The sequence below is a fragment of the Squalius cephalus genome (genome assembly GCF_949319135.1).
Source record: "Squalius cephalus genome assembly, chromosome: 12".
NCBI lineage: Eukaryota > Metazoa > Chordata > Actinopteri > Cypriniformes > Leuciscidae > Squalius > Squalius cephalus.
The window spans coordinates 30,214,278-30,233,885 of record NC_137133.1 but is presented as its reverse complement, the minus strand read 5'-3'; the positions used below and the strand labels follow the sequence as shown (position 1 = coordinate 30,233,885).

Below are 19,608 nucleotides of genomic sequence, written 5' to 3'. Positions count from 1 at the left end.
AGAACGGCATCCTGTGAAGGGAGCGGTTCAAGACGCGCAAGTCGAGGATTGGCCGTAACCCACCGGATTTCTTCGGTACAATGAAGTAAGGGCTGTAAAAGCCGGACCTCCTTTCGGCTGGAGGGACAGTCTCGATCGCACCCTTCGCCAGTAAGGTAGCGACCTCCGCTCTCATAACCGGGGCATTGCCACCGACCATAGTGAAGCGGACTCCCCTGAAGCGGGGAGGAGACCGCGCGAATTGAATCGCGTAGCCGAGCCTGATGGTCCTCGCGACCCAGCGGGACAGCCTGGGAAGCTCTAACCAGGCTTCCAGGAACTGTACCAGCGGGGTCATACGGACCACAGACGTACCCTCGGTGGTGCAGCGAGGCGGAATGACCGACCCAGGCGTGGGTGGCATAGCGGCCCGGTGCGGGGGCACGGTCATTAGCCGCGTCCTGCCAGAGGAGGCCAGGGGAGGACCAGCGTCCCACTGGGGCGTGCTCTGGCAGGGAACTGGCGACAGAGGGGGACGAGAGTGGCGAGGCTCGTGAGCGACGCGCACTGTCATCCGCGCACTCTGTTTGCTCAGAGATGGGGAAGTGAGTTCTTTCTTTAACTTAGGGTGCTGCTCGTCGTGGGACGAGCAGCGGGTTAAAAACCAAGGATTCTCCCCCGGCCCTCCACCGGGGGAAGGAGCGGCCCTGCTACCGTCTCCAGGGAAGAACTTAACGCCATCTCTGAGCAGCCCATCTCAGGAGCGCCGCTTGGCCTGGCGTTAGCGGGGCACAGGGCGGAGACAGGCGGTGCTACCCTCCTGCGACCTCCTCGTGCTCTGAGCCAGTGAAGGCTCGAGGGGAGGAATCGCAGAGGGGCGGTATCGGCGGGAAGCAGGCTAAGGAGACCGCACGGACAGATGACCGTCGGTGCAGAAGGTCCTCAGCCTGCTTATAGAGTGATCGAAGACTGTTGGGCGCAATCCTCAATCACACCGCCGACCAGGCTGCCCGTCTCAAGAGTGCTGCTTAGGCTGGCGTGGCAGTCTAAGGGGCGGAGACGGGCAGCGCCGCCCTCCTGCGACTTGCTCCTGCTCAGGGCCGGTGAAGACCCGAGGGGAGCAGCCGCACGGAGGGGGCCTTGGCGGGAAGCAGACTAAGGAGACCGCACGGATGGATGACCATCGGTGCAGGACCCGAGTCTACTTCAGATGGTCGAACCACACCGCCAAAGAGCCCAGCCCGGGACATGGGGGAGCTTAGAATATGAACTCTCAGACACCCCCACATCAACCTGGCTAAGCCCATGTCTGGACCACACTAGTGGACATCACCTGACCCAGGATCACGCAGGTACTGATGTCGCCTGAGCGAGGTCAGCAGTGTGCGTGGCGGAACAACCAGGCCGGCATGGGAGGCATAGCGTCCCAGCATAGGGGCGTGGTTAGAGTTTCCGCGTTCTGCCAAGGTTGGCCAGGGAAGGACTAGCGTTCCACTGCGGCCGGTTCGGACAGAACTCCCGGGACAGCACTGCATCGAAGGCGCAGGCGACACACAGCACTGCATGACCGTGCCACAATAGTGACAGGGAACATACAGCCCATGATCGCCGTGCGATCGAAAGCAGCGAAGGCGGAGGACACCCGCGGGCCGCGAAAGTCACGTGGACTCTCGCGGAGCGCAGGCGTCCTGATGCACGTCCGGGAGAAGCTTACAGCGCTCGGGGGGAGGGCGGGGCCACTCCAGCCGATGCTTTCAGCTGCCCGGGAAAGCATGGCTGACAGCTCTGGATCGGTCCCGGCAACGATGGCACTCCCGTGGGAGGCAACGCAGTCGAAACTTTATTTCCAGAGGAATCAAACCCGCCTTGTGATGCTGTGAGTGCATGACACCATCCGCCAGAGCCCCGAATGAAACACTGGGTCCCCGAAAGAAACCAGGCACATACGGAAGCTCCACGGCTCGCGATGTGGAGGGGGGTGTGGCCCGAGGAATTGACTCGTCGGTTGTTGTGCCACACCGAACCCTCAGATCACCCTGGCCACCAGCCAAAGTATCCCTTCTCGAGGAAGAGATAAATTGGGGTGTGGCAGAGGGGACTCTACTCACATGGAGATCATTGAGTCTCGATCTATAAACATCGCGATGGTCATGTTCCCGCAATGAAAACATGACTCATCAACGAGCTGCCGAGCGTGATTAAGCCCACACGCAAAACAGCGCTCGCGACCGTTAGGCAGATGAATCACGCACACACATCCAGGAAATAGAAAATACATGGGCTAACCGTCTTTAAAAAGACGTGCCGCGTGCAGCTCTTTTAGAGAGTGGAAAAGCTCAGCAGAGTGCTGAAGCGCCCAGGGAGAAACACACTCACTGTCGGCAGATTACTGCACAAATCAGCAGCAGGAAATGCGATCTCGCTGGAAAACGCCGTCACACCAACACACTGAAGAGCCGCTCGTCTCGAAGAGATTTGAGATGACACTCAGAAGGCTTGTGGAGTGAAGTACTGAACTTGGCTCCGAAGCGAAAACATATCTGCATGTTGCCAGCGCACTTCCTTTATACCCCCAGGGTGGGGCGGAGTTACGCTATGCAAATTCCGCAGACCCATGGCATTTCTTTGCCATTGGCTCGTTTTATATACTCGAAGATGATAGGATTTCTAAGCGAAACCCCATTCGTCGTCATCCGACGTAACTCGGAGTGACAACGAAAGGGAACTAATGCAATGTATGGTGTGTAATTAGATTAATTTACCTGGCTTTTTGCCCTCCGTGACATTTTCCTCCACTTTCAGCTCTTCTAATTAGTTGTTAGAGAGAAAAATTGAAGAAAAATGTACTCATTTCAACATATAACAAGTGCTGCTGTAGCAAATCTTTAAATGACATGGCAAATACTTTCAGTTAAGGATAGAATATCTGTTAATGTGGCATTTAGTTTTCAGGTTTGTTACAAGGTGACATGACAAAGCTCAGTTCTCAGAGGAATAATTTTTACAAGCAGTAGACCAATATATCTGCGAACACCCACCGAGGCAGAGTTGGAGACTTGAATTTGAAAGTAATGGCGACCTTCAAAAGTTACTTTAAATGGATGAAAACCAGGCTTGCGAATAAAAAAAGTCACTTGAGACCTTGGTGGGATTACATATCCTCAAAAATCCTCAGATTTCCCAAGGAGAAACACATTTTTACATTGAAGAGAATTCCTTGGTGAACTATAACTGTAAGAAATGTCCATTTGAAGAGTAGTTGCAAGTAAGTGGCACTGAAATAACACAAATGTTGCATGTTTGGGTATTCACAAACCGTGGGGATTAAAATTCAGTAATATTATTGATTTGATTGAATGAGAACAAAACTTGAACTGAATTGACTGCAGGGTTGCCTTATAGCTGATTCTCTTTTTTCAAAATGTGTTTAAAAAACAAACTAAATCATCACTAAATTGACTTAAGCTGAAAAATGACACTATTGTCTATTTTAGAGCTGCTTTACAGCTGAATTGAATTCTGTTTGCATCACTGATTGTTATTTCTCTATTTATCACTGCTTTGAAACAATCTGCATTGTATAAAGCACTAAATAAAGGTGACGACCTAATTTGCCACTTTATGTTGCATTAAATAAAGAAAGAATCTGTAAATAGATTCATTTCCTCACCCTCAAGTTGTTTCAAACCTGTATGAATTTCTTTCTTCTGCTGAACACAAAGGAAGATATTTTGAACAATGTCGATGGACCTCATTGACTATTGACATAGTCATTTTTTTCCTACAGGTATAGTTCACTTAAAAATTAAAATTCTGTAATCATTTCCTCGCCCTCAAGTTGTTTCAAACCTGTTTGAAAAAAAGATATTTTGAAGAATGTTGGTAACCAAACAGTTGATGTACTTCATTGACTTCCAATGAAGTACATCAACTGTTTGGTTACCAACATTCTTCAAAATATCTTCCTTTGTGTTCAGCAGAAGAAAGAAATTCAAACAGGTTTGAAACAACTTGAGGGTGAGGAAATGATGACAGAATTTTCATTTTTAAGTGAACTATACCTTTAAGGATGCTTAACTATTTTTACAGAAAAATAAGACAAATATACTGATTAAATTATAATTTTTTTGCAGTGAATAGTGCTTTATTAAATTGGATGGCAAGTGGTTTGTGAATAAGACCCAGGGTTTTCGCTGAAATAATTTGGCACAACGGTTATTAAATCTGACCTTGAGTCTCTAACGAGCAAGTCAAGCGATTTGTGTTAGGCAGGAGTTACAGTGAAAGAGTGACATTAGGAGTTCACACAGGGCCAACCAGCAAGCAGCATTAGTGTATTAATAGCTAAATTTAATTTGTAATTTCACTAATGCTGTTTAAAAATAGTTTAATCCCTTTGGTTTAAGTGAGATAACCTAGAATAGTAACAATGTGTACTGTGGCTCAGTTATTGAAACTGTGATGTTAATACATTTGGTGAATAAGGAATTGTACCTCAATGTCGCCTGGAAGTTTTTGAAGTTCTCCCAAGTTCTACAATATGCAGGTACGCATGATCACTATGTATGATGAACAATGCATTTCTAAATGTAGTCTGCAGATGTTTCAAACTGCTTACACAAATGCATGCATTTGATTATTGCTTTTGACATCTGGAATGATTAGGTACAGCGCTATGCGAAGCACTCAGGCTAAATTTAATCTCAAGCTTCACGCAATACTTCTCCACACCTCATGGACGTCAGAAAACATCAGAACTTACTTGCTGGTGCTGGTGCCTCAGCTGGTTTGTCTGAAGATAGACATTTGAGGACAGAATTATGGTTAGCAAAGATTAACCTGAAAATGATGGCAACACATGGGCTCTGTTCCAAAAAAATAGAGAGATGTCTCGCTGCCTTACTAGGGAGCATTCTAACTGAAATAGAACCTCAGAAGTGACTGATTTTGAACTCCGCACTCCATATGGAACTGATTTACAAACCGCTCACAACAATGTTTGCCGTTAACACAGTGCTAAGCTAACAATGCAATACTTTTAACCATTAAATGCATACTTCGGGTCTTTAGTGACCCAGGACGTCATTAACTACCCTCCTCCTCATTCATTTTTAAAAGTTAGACATCAGCCTTCTTAGTGTTCCTCAATTAATTCATTATAAACAAGAAAAAAATTATAAAATTATAAAAGAATGCCTGTTTTCCCATTCATTTTTTGTACAAATTGTATAGGGTCTCGAGGTGTGTAACAGTGTAAGTATATTTTTTCTGCACAACAATTGAATATTTGATAATTTGATGTCTGATACACAATGATGAAGTGACATTTCACTCATAGTTACCTCAGGCAGAAAACAAAAGAATAGGAAGTATCATCAGCTAAACTTGAAATGGCTCAGCGATTTACTGCATAGCAAGTACTGAACGCAAGCAAATATTAGTGTCACTGTCACTTGATGGTGGATCTGGTGAAGAAGCTGTCAGCGATCAAAATATAGATTTTGAAGGTGTTGAACATTATAATTTCGAGAATATGTTTGAGATCGCAAATATGAGCCAGAATGTACTGGGAAATGAGCTCTTATGAGGACAAAGATGATTGTATAAACTTCTGCTCAAAATGAACCCTTCCAAGCTCCAAAAGGTAACAAAATATGTTTTATTTTATTCTTCTGTAATTGGTACTCTAATATCAGGAGAGTTGTGTATTATCGCGACAGGTAGAGAGCCATCCGTGTTAGATATAGATCCGGGTCGCTAAAGACCCGGGTCGCTAAAGACCCAAATACGTAAGAATGATTGCCAAAACATTCATGCATTTAAGAGTTAAAAGGATACAAATAAATAAATAAAATATTATTTAGCACTTCTCAGTACTGAATTAAACTCATTTATAATCCACATTTCCACTGGGCTGCTCATAATGGATTATGTAATTGTTTTCTCTATTTCACTGCTTTCATTTTTAAAGGGATAGTTTGTGAACTCTCGTTTTCTGTAAATATTTACTCACCCTTATGTTGTGGAATTAAGGAATAACATAATAGAATATAATACAATCTCTAAAAATCACAAATTTATGAGTTAACTGCCGTAGAAATCATTATTTTAATTCAGATCTTACAAATTACATGGCTGATCCACTTCACAAAGCCGGTTTCCAATTCTTGAGTTAAACTCAGATGACATGACGTCAGGGTGAATAAATAATGACAGAATTTTTATTTTTGGTTGACTTGTCCCTTTTAAATGCTGTGCATACTAGTTTTTGAAACAGAGCCATGTCTACTTCATACCTTGGGTTTCTTCAGATGTTTTCTTCTCGGCTGGAACAGGTTTTTCTGGAGGTGAAGGAGAATAATGTTCATCACATTATCTATCATGTGTTTTTTTCATTTACACATTTACAATGTAACACCTTCATAATTGCACTTCAAGTGTGCATACGTCTTTTAATCAAGTTTAAAATCAGTTATTTCTATTCTTAATGTGCCAGGAAAACATGCACAGTTAAGTGATTATATAGTCATGGAGCAGAACGTGTAAGGTACACTTCCTGTCATAAAAATAGAGAAATTCTGTCATGACTTCATCTGAAGTTATATTACTTGACAGATCCAATTTTCTTATGCCAACTGGAGTCTAAGGTTTTTTTGTTTTCTTGATCCATCTTACAATCATATATGCAGTAAGTTCTCTATGCTTTTACAAAAGCAAATAAAACATGTACTGGTGATCACAACGCAACGCGTCCATTGGGAAATTAATATAAAAACAATTCCTCAATATTTTGTCATGCATGCCTTTTTTTTTATCCTGATAGTAGTCAAGAATAGAACTCTACATAAACCTTTTATGGATCCAGTTTTAGGTTTATTAGCCATGAAAATATTTTTTTTTGTCTCTCTTTTATAGAGAGGGATATTAGGGATATTAAAAAATACAGAGACGTATTTTGGGCTTTTTTATAATGCAAATGCATTGTTAAAAATAGTCATTAAAACTTACCCACAACAACTTCTTTAATTTTTGGTGTTTTGGCTTTTGGTGTTGATGTGGCCTTCTTCTTGGCTAATGATCAAACACAATCAAACAAATTACATTGATGCTATACAATATACAATAAAACAATATAAGTGTGTGTGTGTGTGTGTGTGTGTGCGCGCGTGTATATACTGCATGTACATGCACTTATCATTGAAGGTGGTCATTTTGGCACTATTTTTACTTAAACCTTTCATTTAAGTGAGTTGATTTTGTTTTGTTTTTGCAGTAAACGCTATGTTTTATCACTTTTGCTTTTAGTCTGGACTCTTTTCGATTACAGTAAACACGATTTGCCAGCTCTTGCAGGATTTTATGTGTTAGTCCTTGCACGACATCAATGTACTAAAGAAGCTGAAAGCACATAAACATTGTATACTGGTTTCCTGTCAAGAAGTCGATAATCTTTGCACGTAATAATTCTAAAGAGTTAGCAATCTAAAATGTAGTGACCTATCTCTCAGGATGAACAAAATCATTCACTAAATGTAGATGTTCTTTGCAGGATTATTGATTGAAATATCCATTCAAACAAACTTGTGTCTTCAACACATTCAGAGCAAGACAGCAATGCTTAGTATTACTAATTTGATTATAAACAATTAAGTTTATAATAAACACATTTTATTAAAAAAGAAAAACAGGTGGATACTCTAAATATCCCAACAATATATTATTAATTAATCTCCCACATCACTGTAAAAAATTTCTAACCCTCCCAAATCAAACATTTCAAGTGACCGATAACATCTAAATTTTTCAATTGGCCCAAGTGAAATTCTGTAAATTATAAAATTAAATTTACAGATTTTCACTTGGGCCAATTGAAATTTACAGAATTTCACTTGGGCCAATTGAAAAATTGAGATGTTATCGGTCACTTGAAATTTTTGATTTGGGAGGGTTAGAAATTTTTTACAGTGATGGTTAACTAAGACATTTTCAATGATAAGGCTTGTTGTGTCCCTCCTTCAAGACTGATGCAAAAAATGTTGCTCATTTTAACATCCATGCACAAATAATAAGGCCAATCTTTTCAACAAGTCAATTAATGTAAGCAGCACTAACAATGTTGGATGAGTTTAATAGTTGAATATGCAGTATTAGAGGGTTAAATATGAGCTAAATTAAAAAGATTTAAGCAAGCATCACCTAATACTTTACAATAAAACAACTTACCCTCTGCAGTGGGCTTCACTTGCTTTACTGCTTTCTCTTCTTCCCATGTAGAGACACAAAAAAGTATAGATTTATAGGATGTATTATGAAATAAAAGTAGTATTTATCGATATCCATTCTTCACATCCTACACTGCAAAGACTGATTTTCTTTTGTTTTATTTTCCAGTACAAATATCTAACTATTCTTAAATCAAGATACATTTACTTGAGAAGCAAAATGGCAGAAGATATTAAGTCTTGTTTTCTGAAAAATCTATGAAAATTAAGCATGTAGAAAAAAAAAAGAGAGAGAGAGAGAGAGAGAGAGGGAGAGAGAGAGAGAGATAGAGAGAGAGAGAGAGAGAGAGAGAGAGAGAGAGAGAGAGAGAGAGAGAGAGAGAGAGAGAAATATATGTAAATGGGGACAGAAAAATAAACTTAATTCATAGGCAAAACAATATTACATTTTCATACCCAATTGGTATTTTTTCTTCTTGTTGTTTTAAGATATTTGTACTGGAAAAAAAAAACTGATTTAGAAAATTGCTTCAATTTTTCAGAAATGTTTTGCTATGTAAAGACAAAATGTTTGACTGCAGGGATTTTGTGGTATCAGATAAAACGAAATGGCATGTGGAAATGCCACAACAAATCTCTTTCCATGTGCCCAAATCTAGTAGTAGTTGGAGAGCATTGATATCCAAAAGTAGAGGAGCAATGCATAATTCAACTATTCACTCTCAGCAAAACTCTGAGGTTCTGTCTTCATGTCCAACACTTTAAAAAAAAGCTGAGCAGAACATTTTATGACATTGCCATGGGGCAGCTAACAGACACCTGCCTATAGAAGCGAGACAAATATCATCCAGTCTGAAATATTTATAACTGTTACCAATTTATAAACACCAAGTTTATGACACAGTTAAACCTCTTTCTGTGAGTATTAAATTATCTAATACAAGATAATAACACAAGGATTAAGACTTCTTCCTTCTTTCATAACATTATGAAAGCTTTTTGAGTATGAAACATGTCACGTTTAAGCTATTCATATGAATATATGTTTGTACTGTATAAGTATGTGAGGTTACCTTTGTATTTGGTTGTTGTTACTTTTGCCTTCTTTGTTACTGTTGGCTCTATAGTAAGAACAGGATGTAATAAAGATTTAGGATTTAGGATTCCTGTATGTCTAGCAACCAGATTGGTGGTAATTGTTTTCAAGATAGCCTGACAACTCTGTTTATACGCCATTTAATAAAGCATCTGTGTAGTACAGTGACCGGGAGGGGACATGTTCGGTTCACTTAGTTTTGTCATGGCCACAAGATATAAACTCGTGGGAACGTCATAATATCTCATGGGCACGAGATCGTATGCTGAGCGAACGACATTCGTTTCTCGTGGCCACGACTTAATATGTTGAGGGAACGACATCCGTTTCTCGTGGCTGCCATGCAGTTTTATAACATGTGGGAACCGAATCTTCACACACGATACGGGCTTCTCCTTTCACCCCGGTCATAATTTACTTTGTTATTTGTTAATTTAAGTTTCTCATAAGTTGTTTTTGTTTATTGCTTTAAACGGGACTTTATTCGTGACCCAAGTATTTCATTCAAGCCAGCAAATTTCTGACGAAAAAGCCCTTTCAACTTAAGAATGCGCTTCAGGTGTCTTTCACTTATGTACCCATGTCTTAATGCCAGAAACCGCACTATATCTTTATATGACATTCCTAATTCAGAGTAAAATGTTATTTCATCAGTCATCTCCATCTCCGACTGCTGTAGGCCTATATGGTTACAGTATTGACCAGTGTGGTACCCTCAACATAACTATGGCCACGAGAAAAATATATCGTTCCCTCAACATATGATCTCGAGGCCATGGCTTTACATCGCGTCGGCCGAACCGAACATGTCCCCTCCTGGTCACCGTAGTATTGCACAGGTAAATGCAGGATATTTTTTTATGAACTGCATTTAAATTTATGATAATATAAATGTCATTTTACATTATATAGAATAAAGTTGAAATATCTACCTTTCTTAGTAGAGGTAGGTTTTGCCTTTTCTTTTGTGATCACTCGCTCTGCAAAAGAGGAAATTATAAGTTATGGTTCATTAATATAAAACTACTGCTACTGTAAGTCAGTTCCTGAACCATAATTACCTGTCCTTTTAGGCTTCTCCTTCACAACTGTTGGCCCTAAGTCATAAAAATTGATTTATTTAGTATGAAAATAGATCTTAAATGGAAATTTTGCCATCATTTTTCTATTGTCCTTACTTTTCTTTGCCACTGAAGGTTTCACGTTGTCTTTAGTAACTGTGGGCTCTTGAACACATACAGTACAAATGTACAAAAACACATATAAATGCACAGATTCGGATGGATGGATGGATGGATGGATGGATGGATGGATGGATAGATGGATAGATGGATAGATGGATAGATGGATAGATAGATAGATAGATAGATAGATAGATAGATAGATAGATAGATAGATAGATAGATGGCAAACATTGAGTAAAGCATTGTTTCCATTTCATTTTAAACAAGTTCTCACCCTTCTTAGTTGCTTTGGCTTTTTCTTTTGGTGCAGCTGGTTCTGAAATTGGAGGTCAGAGGTTATTACTTGCTTCAGGTCTTTTTACATGTCAATGTAACTGGAAAAAAATACTACATCTTTACTATAGGCACTAAATCAAGACAAATTACTACTATACCTTTCTTTTGAGTGTCTTTTTTTGGTTTTTCCTTAGTAGCTTCCGGTTCTAAAGCAAAGGAAACATTAAATCAGATGTAACAAAATTGACAAATGGCAAATATAGAATTAAAATTCAGAAATTTTATGATATCAACACCTTTCACTACAGTAGGAGCTTGACGAGTTGTTAAAATTGGAACTTCTGATTCTGAAAAATACAGTGAAAAATGTAATGTTAAAAAAGCTTGTATAAGGCAGTGAGGTATTAAGCATACTGAACTATTAAACATACTGAAACTGGCAGCATTTTTAGGCATTTGGCAGCCTGATGAATTTGATTTAATACAGAATTAATTGAATTTGAATTAATACAGTTTTGAATACCTGGAAAAGCCGATGGTGGTAATGGGCTACTTGTAACTATATGATGCACTGTAAGATAAAGGATAAAGTGAATTTCAGGGTATTTAAGGATGCATCAATTATGTTTAAAGGTCTTTTATATTAAAGTTCATTAAGTTACAGTAATCATAGGTGACTGCAATACTCACCATACCAGCCAGGGGGCGCTGGGCAGTACACAGGTGTTGGTCGGCACATAGGAACTGTTTTAAGGGGTTGTGAAAAGAAAGATTCAGAGTTACAATAGACTGACTGTATATTGCGTGTTATTGCTGCTGTCGTTTTGCATTACGAGAATGTAACACGTTGTAATATTAAAAAGTCACAAGGCTTTGAGTTGCACTCACGCTCCTGTATCGGAGCTGGAGCAGCTGACACTTCCACGTCCTTTGAGGCTCTAGATCCTGTTATTAGGAGAAGGGAAAGCACTGCTGTCATATCTTTAGATCAAACGGAATTTTAACATTTGCCATCAACTTAAAAGAGATCACCCAAAAATTCTCATGGTTGATCAAAACTTGTATGATTTTCTTTCTTCTGTAGAACCCAAAGGAGATGTTAAGCAGGATATTCATGCTGCTCTTTTCCATACAATGAAAATGAATGGTGACCTGGTAGGTTTGCACCAGCCATTCGTAAGTTGTTACTTAAATTGTAACGTCCACACCAGAGGCTTAGTAACTACTAGCTACTTCGTAACTAACTCTGTACTTTATTCGACAGCACTATAGAAAGTAGCTAGTAGGTCGCAAGCTCTCCGTAAAGTAAAGGTGTTGTAATAACCATAACGTTCATGCCCTGGCAATTACTATTTTCAACGAGTCAACTAACACTATCAACACCAAAATGAATCTGCAGTGGCCGGTCAGGTGGTTCAGCGGTCATGTGGTACAAGTCGCTGCTCGCAGAAAATTCCAAGTTTAGGACGTGAACACTTTTTACTATATTCGAACCCATCTGGGTCACTATGGTTCGAACTGTGGTCTCCGGCGAGGGAGATATTTGCTAACAAGGACGCTAAAGACCGCAGCTGTAGTGTCAGTTGAGCTCAGGGGAGTGAGGTTTACTCGTACAGCTCTTACCGGCCTACGTCAGTTACACCTGCCCCCCTAAACCTCACTCCCATCTGGGTCACAGCACCAAATGTAACCAGTCCTACTCGACCTGCTCTGGGGTGTGTTTCCCGAAAGCATCGTTAGCCAACTTACGTCGCAAGTTCCGTTGTTATCAGCATTGTTCAGCGAGTCCGTGTTTCCTGAAACCATAGTTCTAACGTACATTCGTAAACAGCTCTCGACCTGTGGTTAGAAGCTTAGTTTCTTTTTTGCATGACATGTGGACTCAATAAATCCAAATCTTGAGCCAAATAAGCAAGCTGACATTCAGTACAATCTGTATCTTTTATTTAGAATACATACAAATGTAATTTACATCTTTTAGTTTGTCAAGTGATTTAACGTGTCATTGTTGAAGAGTGCGCATGTGCATTCGTGCTCTAGAGCGTAAGAACGAGCCTATGATTGAATCTGGAAATAGAGCAAAATAACTAAGTAAAATTAGAAATATTTCTCAGATGCAATGTCCATAATTTATAGCAAAACATCTAGCATTAATTTCGATCTCAAACAGATTCATTAAAAGTAGTTATTACCTAGCCTAGAAATCTAGACGCACCCTAGCGGCAGCAAAATGTATTTTGCAGCCAGGGTAGTCTAGCAACTCTCCATTGACTTTCGAGCTGCAAAAACCTAAATTGGGTCAGGCCAATCACATCGTGTATAGAGTAGGCGGGGCGGGCTTAACATAATGACGGCAGAGTTGCGACGGTTAGCTGCCACTTGAAAACAAAGAAGAGTTGCTGCTTCTGGCAAACAGTCTTTCAAATCGGCTTTGGCCGCGACTCTGGAGGACTTGGAGTTAGGTTTTTCTTTGAGAAAAGAGCATAGAATGCCACTTAAGTCATTCTTAAAAAAAGGAAGATGTGTTCGTAGTTTTGCCGGCCAGATATGGCTAAAGTTGAATCTATCAACTAGCTCCGCTGCTGGGAAAACACTCTGGTTGGTTGAAGCGCTGTCCTATTGCGTGCAGAGGGAATTTGAAAGACAGCCGTTTATCCCGCCCCTCGGATTGAGCCGTGTCTATGGTGAGTTGCCAGACCCAACATCTTGATGTGCTTGCCAGGCTAGTTATTATTACCACCTGAGTGACATCATTAACCAAAGTGGTTGAACGACCAATTTGTGACAAAACAGTTTTGGGAAACAGTCGTGACTAGCTAGTTGATTTCTTCAACGATGCATCGTACTATTGTAGTAAAGCAGCGAGTTACGTCGTTGTATGGGAAACGCACCCCTGAACGGGATTCGTACCGTGGTCTCCAGCGAGGGAGCTAACAAGGACACTCAAGACCGCAGCTGCTAGCATCAGTCACTAGCTCTCCTCTTGAGGCCAGGGGAGTGAGGTTTACATGCACAGCTCTTACTGGCCTACGTTCTTATCTATGGAAAAGAGCCTGTGAACGTTCAGCAAAATATGTTGTGTTCCACGGAAGAAAGAAAGTCACACAGGTTTGGTGCAACATAAGGGTGACTACAGTATATAATGACAGACCTTTTATTTAAGGGTGAACAATCACTTTAAATAAGTATGATCAGATCCATGTGAGCTTACTTCTCTTTTTGAGTATGCTGGCAGCCACTGCCTTTGCTTTTGGAGCTGTGGACCAGAGAGCAAATATTATGTCAAGTCTTAAATATTCATGGCTATTATAACAAAATATTTGAAACAAATCTTTCAGTGCAGGAACACATTGTGCTACCTTTCTTTGCTTTCTCTAGTCTTGTTCTTGGAGCCTCTCTTTCTGGTGAGCAAATAGTGAGGAGGTGAAAGAAAAAAAGCCTTTAGTGCAATATTCTTCCACAAACAAACTCCACGTCTATATTAAATATAAGTGTGTTTTTTATTATTTTGATCTGAGTGAGAGCTCATATACTGCACCTTTTCTCTGTTTAAGCAGTGGCTCCTTTCTCTTGGTCTCAACGTCTGGTAAGGAAAAAAAAAATAAAAAATTTGCTTCCTGATCAAAACATTTATCAGTATCTCTCCAAACATATATCAGTATCTCCAAATGTGTTCCTACAAATTTGCTCAGCTAAAAATACGTTTTCAAACTTTCCCTATTTCACAAAGTCTTTACCGAGTTTGTGGGAACATTGCATCAAAAGCATTGAATTTATGAATAAATACATTTTCTGATGTGAAAAATTGGGATTTTTTTTAATTGTCCCATAATGCTGTTGGCTCTGCTTTTTAATAGTTTATTGCCTTATTGATTAGCCTCTTTTATCCATTTTGCTAACATAACAGAACAGAACAAATTGATCTTTTCAAGCATACATACATTTGCTTTATCAATATATTAGTCCAACTACTTCAAGTTAATAGTTTTGCACATGCTTGTTGAGTTGTGCTGCTAAAGCAAGCAGTTTACTGTAGAAATCGACAGTTGCCTGCTTGAGCTTAAGCAGCTTTAATCAAACAAAACAATGCATCACATAGGCCTACTCCTGCGTTCAAGGCTGACTCTTTTAGCTGTGACATGAGTCAGACATGAATCAAGCCAGACGGCTTTGTTTAGAGAGAGAGAGAAAGAGAGAGAGAGAGAGAGAGAGAGAGAGGGAGAGAGAGAGACTTTGAAACTGTGTGCAGCAACAGGTCACTTGATGTCAAAATCAATCACACTGTCCTAAAGAGTGTTTTTGTAAAAAAGCATTTGCCGGATTGATCAGTAGCCATGATTAATATTGCAATACATTATTATCACACTAGAGCTGAATCCTGAAGTATACCGAAGTGTTGGGGTTTTGATAAAAAAATAAAATAAATCTAGATTAACAGATATGCACCAGGGGGCACTATTGTGTTTGTCAAAGTTATTGGAAGTGAGAAAAAAATACTGATATAAGATCCTCAGTGATGTCCTCTAAAACAGATTGCTATATTATTATAGGTCATAGAGGAGATCATGGGTTATATTTTTCATTGATTTCCTATGCTTTGAAAGTCAAACTAAGCTAGATGAGCAAAAACAGACAATCTAACAGATCATACTGTATCTACAATACACGTTACAGTACATTATATTCATTTATGTTCATAGAACTGTTGTTTAAAAGTCTGTGGCCTCCTACTTACAAACTTAATAATGTCTAAATTGCTACTGGAAAAGCTACTCAGTTCTACTTAAACTGCTCTATACTGTTTTATTCAATACTGTCAAGTACTATCAATATACCTATACGATCAAGGCCAATCATAATTCTGAATACTTGAAGACATTCATTAAAAGTATCTATTGTTAGCTTCTTGAAGTGGTCAGTAAATGTATCACAAGCAGTTAGCTGCATTCAAAGTCTTCTGGAATAAAAGTACCTCTTTTCTTCACTTTATCAGGTTCAGCTGGAGGAAAAACGGATAAAAAGGGCGAGTTACTGCAGAGCTTTAATTCATCCCACTAGATGGCGACTCTGAGTGGATACAGTTGTCTGCTTACTAAATAACATAATATAAGACAAATGTGTTCCACATACAGAGAGAGCACATACAATAAAAATGACTTAATAAAGCTCATTAAAGCCCAAAGTTTGCTATAGAAAATTCAGACATGGTTAAGGGGATGGACAAAATGCAATTTTGAAACACAGCCTTCTTTTTATATACCATCCATATTTTATTGTAAAAATAAATACTTTTAGTAGAAAGCAGTATGATGAGTTTACAGTACGGAGTTAAGGTCATTAAGAGCAAATATATCTAAAGTTAACTAATTCAAATATGATTTTCTGTATCTGCTGATACAGAAATTACCCATATTGTCCAGATGTGCACAAACACATCATTTACAATCCTTGTTCCGTGTGTATGCATGCATGTTATCTTGATTCACAGTACACCCACCTCTTCAGCCACACTACTATACCACTGATGCATATATGCTTTTAGGTAAACATCATTCACCAATCAATGATTATATTTTAAGCATGCGATTTATTTCATGTGCAAAATACTAAATACCATCTTGGTCAGTTGTTTTTGCATGAAGAGCTCACAAAATTTGTTATAACAAAGATATTGGCATGTCTCTGACTAGATCTATGCTTTAGACATGGCCAGTGAGTGTGATTTGCTATAAAATGGCTCTGTTATGCAGAAAATTTAAAATATGCCCATGCTTTTTCTTTTTATATTTTAAAACAACATGCATGATATTGACCTTGCAAGTCAATACCAAATACCTTTTTCTTCCTTTGGTTTAGTGTCTTGGGCTTTTTGAGGATCTTTATGTATTACTGAATGCATACAAGGACATGTAGAGGGCTCTTTTTGTTTGTCTGAATACAAACAAATGCAAAATAGTGAGTGTCGACATAGACTACAGTGATCATTTCATTTCCTGCCTATTTTAGCCACCTTTGGTTCATATGAATCATCGGCTGTGACGTTATTGTGTTTTTTTTTTTTTTTGCTAGAACAGACAGACTTGTCAATACCGAAACCAAATCAATTGCTAAAATCCATTAAATACAAAAATGATTATGATGTAAATGACATTTTTGAAAAACTGTAAAAATAAAGAGAGTCTAATGAGCGATGTATTAGATTAGCCTTGTTTAAATCAACACAGGATGATAAAGATCACACTGGCAGCTAAACACAGAGATAAATGTCTTCTACAGCTTAATATATGGATGTCATTATCTTTAAAACCCATAATATGCTTATGCCATCAGAGACCAATGCCAGATTTTATGTCCATAAATCAAAATGTTATTACTAAAATTAATTTTTAAAGTGGTGGTAGTAAATCACAGGATACAAATATGACACCTTCATTATAAGTTTGGATTGCATAAATTTGTCAGAATTAATGTGACATTTTATGATTAAATGCCACCCCATCAGTAAAGAGATTGGATTATTACAACAAGAAGGAAGCCAGCTAAAAATAAAAACAGGTTGACAACCCCGCCAACAAACGGAGATTAACAAGAATGGCAAATGGCTGAGAAGCAGGGAAATGTTTTTAGCAGCTGCAAGAATTCCAAGAAGTCTCTTTGAATAATAATTGAAATTCAAAAAGCCGGTTTTGATTGTGTTGCTTACATGCTCGCGGGGAATTACAGGGAGGTGTCATTCAAAATGCCTTTAACCTAAAATGCAAATGCCATTTTTGATATCAGTCGACCCTGCAGCCGAATACATGATCTGTGTTATTAAAACAGCATGCATTCTTTCTTCCTTTGTTTTCTCACTGACCTTTGGCACAGAAGTTTATTAGCTAATAAAATGCATTTACTCTTGACTGATTAAGATCAGCAGGGGCATTGGAAGTTGGAAGATAGGATATTATCCCTATGACTTTGATTTGCCATTGAAACTTCATAGTGTAACCAGGCACTATCTGCACTGGTTTAGTGCTGCTCCATGTGTATTTAAAGTCACTGTCACTATTTTCTGCGCTAACAAGCTGGAGGTAAAAATGAGTGCAGTTTACAAGTATAAAATCAAATCAAATCAAATAAAATGTTTGTTTGTTCATGTTCTCACAACATTGCAGTTTTAGAATTCCTAAAAATCTTACCGGCGCTTGACGAGTGTTAATTTTAGGCCCTGCATATACAGTATATAATATACATTTCCCCATTTAAAAGAAATAGCAGCACTTACACTGTAATTGTGTACCGACCTTCTTTTTCAGCCTTTGCCACAGGTTTCTCTGCTTCTTTTTCCTTCACTTCCTCAGCTGTTTTAAGAAATAAAACCAACAAAACAAAAGGTGAGTCTTACAGTCCAGAAAGAAAATAGAAAGACAAAAGACACAGACTTGCTTACACACATGCACACACACACACGCGCAAACTTTGATGTTCAGATCTTTTTTGTACTTTGTTTGTGCTTTCTGTGAAGACTGTTCAACCCCATGGGTCAAAATGGATCTCTTCAAGTTCCACGTTTTTGCTCTCTCTCCCCTACCAGCAGGGTTCTTTCTCTCAGCAGGGATTTATTTTGTTGTGTGAAACATATCTAATGATGTTCTTGATAGAGGAATGACAGAGTATCTGCTGCTTGCCTGCAGGCAGGGCAGAGATTCTCAATTTTTCTGGCCTCCTCTCTGCAGTAAATGGAATGGGGTGATGTTATTACTGTAATTTTCTTTGGAGCACAACATTTTAAAGAACTAAAGTCAAAAACAAGTGAGTTAAACTTGTCAATAAAACATATCAGCGGGACAAAACCCTTTGATATTTTTAAGACTCCCAAATAATTATTTTTATTTTTATGATGGGGCCAAAGCAGGCACACACAGTGCACCATAAACATATTACAATCATATCGCTGCCACCAATTTACCGAATAATAGTAAATTAAAAATAAAATAAAATATTTTATACCAACACCTAAGCGAGGTGATCAGGGATGTAGCTGTGGAAATTTAATGAAAGCATAGCTGAAATTGTTTTTTTTTTTCTATCACCTTCAACAGCTGGAGTTTATTAACAGATCTATCATTTAATATATATCATAGCTAAGAGCACCTTTTGCCAAGTAAGAATTGTTCCTGGATTCACATCTTTTGTTGATCTTTGAACAACATTTCTTCCAAAAACATAGTCCTAACCTACCCTGGAAATCCAGATTTCTCACGAGAGCACAAGTTGAATTTGCTCAGCGAGTTTACTCTGGTGTCGAGTAATGATGCTCATTAAATATGCCCTTGTAGCCGAGCTGCACCAATCACATCGGGTTATCTGATATAGGTGGGCCAGAGGCGAGATGACGACAGCGCTGTGACGTCGAAGTCATTAGTAAACATTGCAAGATGGCTATGGATGAACACCAGTTGTTTGAAACGGCTTTGGCCGCTACAATGAACGAGTTTGACTTGGCTTTTTATCTAAAAGAGGAACAGAAGACGGCGCTCGAATCGTTCCTTTGCAAGAAAGGCGTTTTTGCTGTTTTGCCGACTGGATACGGCAAGAGTCTAATCTACCAGTTAGCTCCGCTGGTAGCTAAGCGAATGGGGCTTGTTGTGATTGGTCGTAGTGTTATCCAATTGCGTGCAGTGAGATTTTCAAATGCATGCTTGGTGCCGCCCCTCGAACTGGCCGATTTTCATTAGTTGATGCCAGACCATTAATCTTTCAGATTTAGGTCTGGATTTCCAGGCTAGTCCTAACCCTATCCTTACCCCTAAACCAAACCCTACCCATAACTTATCCCTAAAATCAGAGGGAAATGACAGGTCAAAAA

The 19,608-nt window shown here is 39.3% G+C and overlaps 1 protein-coding gene across 12 annotated transcripts in view; it reads right to left on the bottom strand.

Annotated features, from left to right (window-relative positions):
* trdn (triadin) overlaps positions 1-19,608 on the bottom strand; it is a 53,678-nt gene that overhangs the window by 6,486 nt on the left and 27,584 nt on the right. For 6 of the 12 annotated variants that reach the window (XM_079889364.1, XM_079889370.1, XM_079889359.1 and 3 more), the window contains 21 exons: positions 18,044-18,100; positions 16,593-16,688; positions 15,730-15,756; positions 14,296-14,340; positions 14,117-14,158; positions 13,969-14,013; positions 11,646-11,702; positions 11,448-11,501; positions 11,281-11,328; positions 11,054-11,104; positions 10,916-10,963; positions 10,756-10,797; positions 10,476-10,523; positions 10,359-10,394; positions 10,230-10,277; positions 9,275-9,322; positions 8,203-8,241; positions 6,988-7,050; positions 6,276-6,320; positions 4,742-4,771; positions 2,742-2,786 (listed from right to left, as the gene is read on the bottom strand). In XM_079889364.1, the coding sequence (XP_079745490.1) occupies positions 2,742-2,786; positions 4,742-4,771; positions 6,276-6,320; positions 6,988-7,050; positions 8,203-8,241; positions 9,275-9,322; positions 10,230-10,277; positions 10,359-10,394; positions 10,476-10,523; positions 10,756-10,797; positions 10,916-10,963; positions 11,054-11,104; positions 11,281-11,328; positions 11,448-11,501; positions 11,646-11,702; positions 13,969-14,013; positions 14,117-14,158; positions 14,296-14,340; positions 15,730-15,756; positions 16,593-16,688; positions 18,044-18,100 (1,014 nt within the window). The remainder of the gene's footprint in view (positions 1-2,741; positions 2,787-4,741; positions 4,772-6,275; positions 6,321-6,987; positions 7,051-8,202; positions 8,242-9,274; positions 9,323-10,229; positions 10,278-10,358; positions 10,395-10,475; positions 10,524-10,755; positions 10,798-10,915; positions 10,964-11,053; positions 11,105-11,280; positions 11,329-11,447; positions 11,502-11,645; positions 11,703-13,968; positions 14,014-14,116; positions 14,159-14,295; positions 14,341-15,729; positions 15,757-16,592; positions 16,689-18,043; positions 18,101-19,608) is intronic. The other 6 variants (XM_079889361.1, XM_079889365.1, XM_079889360.1 and 3 more) reach the window with 3 other exon arrangements.